The sequence below is a fragment of the Mixophyes fleayi genome, chromosome 12 (genome assembly GCF_038048845.1).
Source record: "Mixophyes fleayi isolate aMixFle1 chromosome 12, aMixFle1.hap1, whole genome shotgun sequence".
NCBI classification, from domain to species: domain Eukaryota; kingdom Metazoa; phylum Chordata; class Amphibia; order Anura; family Limnodynastidae; genus Mixophyes; species Mixophyes fleayi.
The window spans coordinates 80033384-80043446 of record NC_134413.1 but is presented as its reverse complement, the minus strand read 5'-3'; the positions used below and the strand labels follow the sequence as shown (position 1 = coordinate 80043446).

General features: G+C 44.0%; 1 protein-coding gene across 2 annotated transcripts; it reads right to left on the bottom strand.

Moving 5' to 3' along the window:
- Positions 1-1658: 1658 nt before the first annotated feature.
- On the bottom strand, positions 1659-8071 carry TMEM79 (transmembrane protein 79). 2 transcript variants are annotated; one of them, XM_075191791.1, is made up of 4 exons: positions 7941-8071; positions 4785-6011; positions 3917-4130; positions 1659-2725 (listed from the first exon to the last, which is right to left on the bottom strand). In XM_075191791.1, exons 2-4 carry the CDS (start codon positions 5842-5844, stop codon positions 2557-2559), a joined length of 1443 nt encoding a protein of 480 aa, XP_075047892.1. In that variant the 5' UTR covers positions 5845-6011; positions 7941-8071; the 3' UTR covers positions 1659-2556. The 2 variants fall into 2 exon arrangements, with proteins under 2 accessions (XP_075047892.1, XP_075047893.1); XM_075191792.1 differs by lacking the exon at positions 7941-8071 and adding an exon at positions 7548-7784.
- Positions 8072-10063: the final 1992 nt, after the last annotated feature.

The following is a 10063-nucleotide window of genomic DNA, read 5'->3' as shown; positions in this document are numbered from 1 at the left end:
GGATAGGCTGCACTCTCAGTGATGTCACTGGTTCCTAGTGACTGGATAGGCTGCACTCTCAGTGATGTCACTGGTTCCTAGTGACTGGATAGGCTGCACTCTCAGTGATCTCACTGGTTCCTACTGACTGGATAGGCTGCACTCTCAGTGATGTCACTGGTTCCTAGTGACTGGATAGGCTGCACTCTCAGTGAGGTCACTGGTTCCTAGTGACTGGATAGGCTGCACTCTCAGTGATGTCACTGGTCCCTAGTGACTGGTTAGGCTGCACTCTCAGTGATGTCACTGGTCCCTAGTGACTGGATAGGCTGCACTCTCAGTGATGTCGCTGGTCCCTAGTGACTGGATAGGCTGCACTCTCAGTGATGTCACTGGTCCCTAGTGACTGGTTAGGCTGCACTCTCAGTGAGGTCACTGGTTCCTAGTGACTGGATAGGCTGCACTCTCAGTGATGTCACTGGTCCCTAGTGACTGGTTAGGCTGCACTCTCAGTGATGTCACTGGTTCCTAGTGACTGGATAGGCTGCACTCTCAGTGATGTCACTGGTCCCTAGTGACTGGATAGGCTGCACTCTCAGTGATGTCACTGGTTCCTAGTGACTGGATAGGCTGCACTCTCAGTGATGTCACTGGTCCCTAGTGACTGGATAGGCTGCACTCTCAGTGATGTCGCTGGTCCCTAGTGACTGGATAGGCTGCACTCTCAGTGATGTCGCTGGTTCCTAGTGACTGGATAGGCTGCACTCTCAGTGATGTCGCTGGTTCCTAGTGACTGGATAGGCTGCACTCTCAGTGATGTCACTGGTCCCTAGTGACTGGATAGGCTGCACTCTCAGTGATGTCACTGGTCCCTAGTGACTGGATAGGCTGCACTCTCAGTGATGTCACTGGTCCCTAGTGACTGGATAGGCTGCACTCTCAGTGATGTCACTGGTCCCTAGTGACTGGATAGGCTGCACTCTCAGTGATGTCGCTGGTTCCTAGTGACTGGATTGGCTGCACTCTCAGTGATGTCACTGGTCCCTAGTGACTGGATAGGCTGCACTCTCAGTGATGTCACTGGTTCCTAGTGACTGGATAGGCTGCACTCTCAGTGATGTCACTGGTTCCTAGTGACTGGATAGGCTGCACTCTCAGTGATGTCACTGGTTCCTAGTGACTGGATAGGCTGCACTCTCAGTGATGTCACTGGTTCCTAGTGACTGGATAGGCTGCACTCTCAGTGATGTCACTGGTTCCTAGTGACTGGATAGGCTGCACTCTCAGTGATGTCACTGGTCCCTAGTGACTGGATAGGCTGCACTCTCAGTGATGTCACTGGTCCCTAGTGACTGGATAGGCTGCGCTCTCAGTGATGTCACTGGTCCCTAGTGACTGGATAGGCTGCACTCTCAGTGATGTCACTGGTTCCTAGTGACTGGATAGGCTGCACTCTCAGTGATGTCACTGGCTCCTAGTGACTGGATAGGCTGCACTCTCAGTGATGTCACTGGTTCCTAGAGACTGGATAGGCTGCACTCTCAGTGATGTCACTGGTTCCTAGAGACTGGATAGGCTGCACTCTCAGCGATGTCACTGGTCTGTAGTAAATACCCATTACCCCGTTACAACCTTTGATACTGTACATTTTGCATTTTAACTCAGAATCGTCACAGTAATCAGAATCACAGTTTTATTTACAATCTGATAAAAGTGTTCTAATAAATAGGAGCTATAATGACATTACCCAAAAGGAAAGTGTCCACAAATACTTATAGCTGAAGTGAAAAAGAAAAATCTGATGATCACATCTGTAACTTCCTTCCTTGAAACATGTTTTAAAACCCTTCCCCAAATCATTCACATTATTATATATATATATTTATATATAACATTATTGCCTGTGAAGTCCACACAAGTTCTATGTTTCATGACATTTTGCCCACAAGGTGGCGCTGTTTATAAACAGGACTATTTTTCCCCTTAAACCCACAAATAAATTAGCATTGTGATTTTTCCTGTCAAATTTGTAGATGTTATTAATTGCACATAGATGAAACATTATCTAAAGCACCCCTTGCCCTATAATTTGACCATCAGTATAGATATAAATGTAGGTCCTGGTACATTTATAACCCGACTTAGCAAATGCAGTTATGTTTTCTCACCCAGTTCAAGGCTAGATGAAAACATTTTTCATGCATTTTAAAAACATTAATAAGATAGTAATAGTAATATTTATCCTGTCCTACATTGTTTTGTTTATTTTAAAAAGGAAAACAATCTGGATGCTAAATTTTCTCACATATAAATATAATGTTAAGTCAGACTGGTTATAGCATTTTACCTGTAAAAAGCTTATTCTACTGTACATCAGCCCAATACTCTCAAAATCATCGTTATGTAACATTGTGAAAAGAAACGACTGTGCAAAGATGAGCGAGGAGTGAAACAATCAGCAATAACACACGTTAGAAAGGTCCAGGGTGAAGGAGCTGGGAACACGACGGCGGCCATTTTGTAACAGACGGTGGTGGGTTAGTCAGTCTATCCATGGAGGATGGCAGGGCCATGGTTTCAGTTTTGGGAAACGTCCCTACTCCCCAGGAAGACCATTTTCTCCGGCTCCACCACAAACATGAAGTAGAGGTTACAAATCATCATGGCCACCAGCGGCAGGAACGTCAGGCCGTAGCCAAAACCGCGGAAAGATCGGCCGACTGCGGAGGACAGCCAGTAAATCAGCCTGTAATAAGGGAATAAGGCTTGTTAGTGACATGAATCCTATCTATTTACAGAATTCATGGGCTGCAAAACCTTATGTAAGGACCATGGACACCATTTAAGCCGACGTACAAGACAGGCGGCCATTTTGTGTGGCTGAACCAATATACATCATACTTGTCGACGGCCCTGTGTAAATTCTAAGTGTATTAAAAGGTCACTAAGCATCTCTATGACCGTAAAGGCACGATGCCACGTCTAATAACCGTAATAACTGGATTGACGCCTTATTTCTTGAAAGTTTTCCCAATGTCATTTATTTATTAAAATGAATGGATCCGACGGCTCAGATCTACCTCTCTTTTTAATCTATCGTGTTTAATATCAGCGCAATAAGATGTTAGTTATATTATTTACAAAATAAAGCATCGCCCATAGACTCCAATGAAACAACGCCCCCTTGTGGAGAGTGGGAAAAATACTTCATCTAGAAGCCCCTGTCTCGTCCTTTTGGCCTTGGATAATCCTGACTGTCCCGTAAAAATAGGGACTGTTAGGTGGTACGTGTGTCTGCCTGCTGCAGTGCTACTGTTGCTGTCTACGCAAAGCTTTTTACCTCACGAGAGGTAGACCTATACCCAAGATGGCAGCCCCTGCAAATGCATTTATAAATCTAGTGCTACCATTAGGCAAACTCAGCTTAATGACGCAAATATTGCATCATCTTAACTCCGCCCCTGTTGTAATTGGCCAAAATTGTGACAATTGTTTAGGGGGCGGGGCCAAAATGGCACGATTTGTGAAGCCCCGTCTCCGCACGCCCACCTCTCCCGGGATCTCCCTGAAGCCAACAAGGAAAAGTTGTCAAGTATGCTCTTACTGTCAGTGATAGGCTAGGACCGTGGCGCCGGGTTGTGATGTCACATCATTGCGCCAAACTCCTAGCCTGCGACTGACGCCCACAGCGGCACTGTGATTGACAATGGGTGGGGCCTTTGTGTAGCACCTGAGGGGGCGTGGCAATCTGCGTGGGGGGCGGGGAGGTGTCCTCCCACTGCTCCAAGTGTCCCCGTGTATATGCAAAAGCGTTAAATTAGATTGAGCTGTTCTATACTTAGCACTATACTGACTGTGGAAATGACATTTACATAATTAAAAAAAATATAAATAAATATATATATATATGATACGGTTGTATTTCAGGGACACTTACTGAGACAGGGAGAAGAGACAGGTGAGCAGCGGGATAAATTTCAGCTGACCCCTGGGCAGGTAGGTGGCCAGCACGGCCAGGTTGAAGAAGTACAGGACGAAGAGGAAGGTGCTCTGCTTCACGAACCGCCGGTGGATGGTCACCTCCCGCTCCCGGGGTTTGAAGGGGTCAAACGAAGAGACGCAGAGGCGCGAGATCCCGTGGATAATAACACCTGGGGAGGGAACAGAAAGCAAAATATTATCAACTTAGGTTTATGGTCAGGCAGGGAATGCTGTTAGCAATTAGCAAACTCTTTATCAGGGTTGTTATGGCTGGAAAACAGTCATAAAAATAGCAATTCATCATTTATAATGCAGAAGATTTATGTCTATGAAATTGTAGCTGCAAAATCAGGAGGGAACATTTGTTTTTTCAATACGTCAGTACCATCGTTTAAAAAATATATATATAGTTTTCCGCCATGGTCTTATTCATTAAGTGTTTAAAATAGCTTTTATTTTTAAAGAGAATTATCCCTTCCTCTCATAGTTTCCACCCTTTTGGCAAATGTTATTAGCGTCAGAAAAGGTTGACGTGCCTCTGGGGATATACCAGAGGCATCATTTGGCTTTTTCTAGGTGCTCAGGAAGGAATTTTCTATATCTGGAGCACCTGGCTCCAACAATAGCATAAAACCACACAAATACATGGTAGAAGTGTAGAAAAGAAGAGGCAGGTAGTTGATCATTGTTAATAAAGGTGGACACGCACAGGGTGTACCTAATCGTAGTTTACCTGACAATATCCCTGTTTTTATCCCAACTTCCTGATGAGTTACTTGTAATGGAACCTATGAAGAATTAGACAGGTTTACATCGTTCCTTACCCAGTATGATGGGGAATGAGGCAAATGCGGCACACCTTAAAGTGTACACCAGCCGGGTGGGTATATCTGGCATAATCGGGGCGTCAAAGGGCAGCCAAGCGTACGCCCCATATAGGAAAGCCGGGAAAATGATCATGGCAGTGACAAAGGACCCCACTATTTTCAGGCAGCCTCCGTGGCAACGACAGAACCCTGAATGCGGGGACTCCAGGTCGGTCGGTCTCCGCGACATACGGACTAAAGGCTCCGTTTCCGGATCTCCTTTTTCGATCTCCACCAGTTCCGAATGCCCCATGTTCTGGGTGCCCCTAGACAGCTCCTCCAGCGGGACATGCTCCACAAAGAAAGCAACTTGCGATATCTTGTCCTCTCTTTCGTATTTGTCGTCTCTCTTCCCCGCGGAGTCTTGGTTAGGCTCATACAGACCATCGTTGCTCAGCCTGGTGATACAGTCCGGCGGGCGACCCTTATCGGGGTAGGGAAGGGTAACCTGGGTGTCTTCGTGCCGGCTGCCCACAAACTCATCATCTGACGAGTCTTCACGTCTTGACGTCTCAAGGCCACTCATGCTCTTGTTGGAGTTTAAGGAGGCACGGTCGGTGCTCAACGAGACATCACCATTGTTCTCCTGGTCAGTGTTGATCGGTTCCTGGACTTCTTCACATAAATTAATATAGTTCTCTACGCAGTCTTTACAAAGGCAGGTTGGGTTACTAAGCTTTCTGCAGCCGGATGACGAAGTTTGGTCAAAGTAGTTGGGACTTTGGTCTTCATTTTTACAAGTCGGGTCATCCGTTGGATGATCCAAGAACCCATTGGTCATATCTTTGTTCTTCTGAGACAAAGTCTCATCTTTGACATCCACAGACTTTACGGTCTTGTTGTCCTCGGTGGCTTCAGCCAAATTGGAGGATTTCAGGATGTCCAATTCATAGAACCCGACACTTCTAGACTTCTTCTTCTGCTCTGGCGTGTCCTTCAACACAAGACCCGTCCCGTTGCCCTCAGCTTTGTCCTGAGAACCGTCCAGGTTGACGAGTACCTGTTGCCTCGCGTCCATTTTTGGTTCCGTTGACTTTGGCCGATCCCAATACACCGTTTACATCCACATCGTTTGGCTTCTGTGGAGGCTTCGAAGATGTAGAAGTAGTTTCATAAACTTTGAGTTGATTCCGGTTTAAACTGATTCCTTGCCATTTATGTCCTGGTGGCTTCTTTCAATTCGATCTGTTAAGCAAAACAAAAAAGCAGGTATCAATTTGTGCCATCACAACCTATGGGGGGGTATTCAATTGTCCGCGAGATTTTTTTTTTCCCCTCGCAGCGTAAAACAAAAAAAAAATCTCCCGCGGGTTTGTAACTGCAATAGCGGCCATTTTTAGTTAGCGCGGCGCGAAATCTCGTGCAATTCAATTGAAAAAGAGGGAACGCTGCCCCCGCACGTTATGTTGGCGAGAGTTTAGGGGAGTTTTAACGCGGTCAAAGGTTTTGCATACATTTCCATACATTAGATTGCATTACACATTGATAATATCTACATTACAGTACTTTCTTTAGCATATTTTTTAATTGAACTATTTTTTACCATAGAATCATCCATACCATGTCAAAACACATTACTACATTCATATTTGTACCAAAAACATACAAAAATATGATTATTTAGTGATTTTATTTATTTATTTTTTATGTTTATTTTATTTGATTATTTTTTCACAAGACAAGCTACTTTTACATGTTAGGCATTAGTGATATACATACGTTTAACTTTTTTTTTCAACATTATTACATGTTTTCAAAGACTTTTGAGAGTTTTTTTTATTTTTAACACACACCAAAGCGGTGCGAGATAAAACAATTGAATAGCTTTTAACGCAGCTGCCTCTCGCGCTCCCTATACTTTCAATAGACCTTTTACTGGAGCGCGAGAGGACCGTTTCATGAAAAAAAAACTGCCGCGTTAAAAAGGTAATTAAATGTCGGGGAAAGTTAACCCGCTCGAAAATGACAAAAAAAACAGCATTAAAATGGATTAACATGGCGTTAAAAAAAAATCTCGCCGTCAAGTGAATTTATGTTTTTAAAGTTTCTAAAACCAATATATTAGCCAACCGGATCTCTGAAATAAATCCCTAAACGCTTGCGCTGTATTGTGTCGTAATATGAGACATTGCTGGGAATTACAGTCAGATGGATAGGAAACTTATGTCGCATCTGAGTCAGACAGGAGTTGAGTCGGTTGCAAGTAAAAACCATCATTAATCTGCATGAAGCCACCACACCTTGTGATTAAATCACTCTGTGGGTTTAATTTGCAATAGATTTTTTATTTTAAGCTTAAGAATAAACACGTCTACGCACCGGGGCTTTGTAAATGTAAGAAACCAAACTCGCTATAACATAAAGAGAAGACTATTATCTATATAAAGCCTATAAACACATATAGTCTACGGTCTACTAAATATCCATCGCTGCGTTCATCACCCCGGTATTACGTTGCCCCGCGCAGAGAGAGCTCCGATAGACGCTAAGCGACAAAGCAACGTGTCCGATAAACAAAATCTGAATTCTCCAATCACAACGACCGTTCAAGTGGTCTCCGATCAATCCGGTCAACGACACCGACAAATCCCAATCTCGCCCATTGATAAATAGGACTAATACGAAAACATAATTTCGACTTCCACCTCGTCACCGGGTAAAAATGTAAACGAGTGAGGTCAGGGAATGTATTCATCACGAGTCTTGCCACCTCGCTCTTACCAACAGAACTGGATTTACCGGACGCTTACAATTGTGCCAAATTCTTATTTAATGGCTTCGAAAGAGTTTGAGGACTCGGTGGAACTTTTCCACGAACCGAAACGTGTTAAGCATTAACAGGATAGGTGACCTCTCGTCGTATGAACTTTGACGAAGGCGCTGATAATTAACTCCGTCTAGAGGACACGAAAACTGCTAATATCAATTTATCTTTAAAGGAGAAACAATTCCTGCTAATAGCAACGAGCTGAATTTGGTCTCTGGACGTGAATTCCTCCCTGTGACTCACAGGAAGTGGCAGACGTTACGCATTAAGGGGGCATCGAATTCACCCGGTAACTTAATAGGTCTCAAATACAAGTCCCCAAAAAGCCAAAATTTGTGCTGACGTACCTCGGTTTAGAGTCCAACGAGTATTCGCAGTCCTTCCCTTATCGTTCAAGCTCCTGGGCACGACCTGAGGACACCGTCTCTCTACACCTTATTTACCTGCACAGGTCTAACCTGTACAGAGGAGGAGGGGTTAATACACAGTGTGGGCGGAGTCACCAAATTTAACCGTTCCCTGGCCAGCCCAGTATACTATTTTACAATCCCAGGTGGAATTGAGCAGTGCAGGAAGGAAATGGTTATTAACAGGCTGTAATGAGCTGTAATTAACGCAGGTACTGGATGCACCGACCTGTAAACTCCAAAACACAGAATTAATTTCCTGTTTGACTTTTTAAGCAATAATAATTTGCAGAGCGTTTGTTGAATTAAATTCTCTAGAAGTGAACTGAAGGTGAGATGAAGAAATTGCACTAATCACTACTACCTAATTCCAGAAATATATAAAAAAATAAATATATATATAATTTTTTTTTTAAAAAAAAAACCCAGATTATTTGGATTTTTTACTGTATAAAAGAGACCTAAGGATAGAATTTAACGTCAGAAAGAACCAGGGCCTGATTATCCAATAGGGGGAAGATGCAAAATTTTGGGGGGGGGGGGGGGTGCAGAACTGTGACAGAGAGAGGTATAAACTGAAATTCAAATTTACAATATAAGAGAATAGTTTCGGGTGTTTCTAAACACCCTGAAGTGGGCGTGCCCTTACGCCCCTAGAGAAGCATTGTCAAAAAATCTGGATGAGGAGAATGCCCATTGTTTCCTCGCACGGAATCCCTGCAGTCACACTTAAAGTTTACTTCTCGTCTGCACACAATGGAGGCGGCCATGTTTGCGGGCTGAAACCACTGTTCATGAGAAGGCAGCTTAATCAATTAATTAGCAGCCTGTGACACTACCAAGACCTGAGGCACTTGCTATTGAACTGAAAAGGCTGAATATTGTCGCAGTCGACAATATGGCCGCCCCCGTTGTGACAGGGCCACAGGTTACCCTTTAAAATACGTTGTGGGAAAATCCATAGTTGTCAACGGTCCCTAAATTCCAGGGACTGTCCCAGGTTTTAAATACATAGCCCTCTTTTTGTTAATTTATTAATGATCCCATCGATTGCGATTAGGGTTCGCGGTTCATTATTTGGCTGTCATACCAGGCCGGTTTCCCGATATCAGCGGCAATTTCGCAGGACGCAATTCCTTGGACCCGCTGGAGGTTATTATAATATTTAGGGTTGCGGTAGAATTCGGTATATGTTACGTTTATAGGAACCAACCGCGTTGTTTTTTCCCGTGAACCGCGGATAAAGGACTCGGGGTCACGGAGTAAGATGAAACGCACGGCAAACACATTGGGTATGAAGCTGTAACTGAATACCTGACAACCACTGATTATAATCATCATCATCATCACCATTTATTTATATAGCGCCACTAATTCCGCAGCGCTGTACAGAGAACTCACTCACATCAGTCCCTGCCCCATTGGGGCTTACAGTCTAAATTCCCTAACATACACACAGACAGAGAGAGAGACTAGGGTCAATTTGATAGCAGACAATTAACCTACCAGTATGTTTTTGGAGTGTGGGAGGAAACCGGAGCACCCGGAAGAAACCCACGCAAACACGGGAGAACATACAAACTCCACACAGATAAGGCCATGGTCGGGAATTGAACTCATGACCCCAGCGCTGTGAGGCAGAAGTGCTAACCACTGAGCCACATCAGGGATTAGATCTGACATTAAAGGATCTACAATCATTCTCAAGCTATCACCACGTAGGATAACGCACAATGGACTCTTATCTCCATATAAATTCTGTCCTTGCTCTTCAAACCTCAGTTGCAAATTTAATTATAAACCAAACAACCAATTTAAATGGGGGAATTGTGAATGTGTTTGACAATTATTCCACCAGTCTCAGTACAGTCCTTATCTATCCCCTGACACATAGAGTGTATGCTCCGAAAAAAAAAAATCACTGCAAAATAAGATATATTTTAGACCCCTGGAGATACTCTTCTTGAGATCGAGGTGTTGCTGGAAGTGCAGAGAAAGTGTTAATACGGGGGTTTGTTTTTCCACAAACATTTGTCCATTAGGGGGCGATGTTCTGTTAGAAT

What these genes read in the sequence shown, in the direction of transcription:
- TMEM79 (XM_075191791.1), bottom strand. Translation starts at nt 5,844, where the DNA reads ATGGACGCGAGGCAACAGGTACTCGTCAACCTGGACGGTTCTCAGGAC. An exon ending in CTCATTCCCCATCATACTGG is followed by an intron (nt 4,131 to 4,784) that starts GTAAGGAACGAT and finishes TTCCCTCCCCAG; the next exon opens with GTGTTATTATCCACGGGATC. An exon ending in TGTCTCTTCTCCCTGTCTCA is followed by an intron (nt 2,726 to 3,916) that starts GTAAGTGTCCCT and finishes CCCTTATTACAG; the next exon opens with GCTGATTTACTGGCTGTCCT.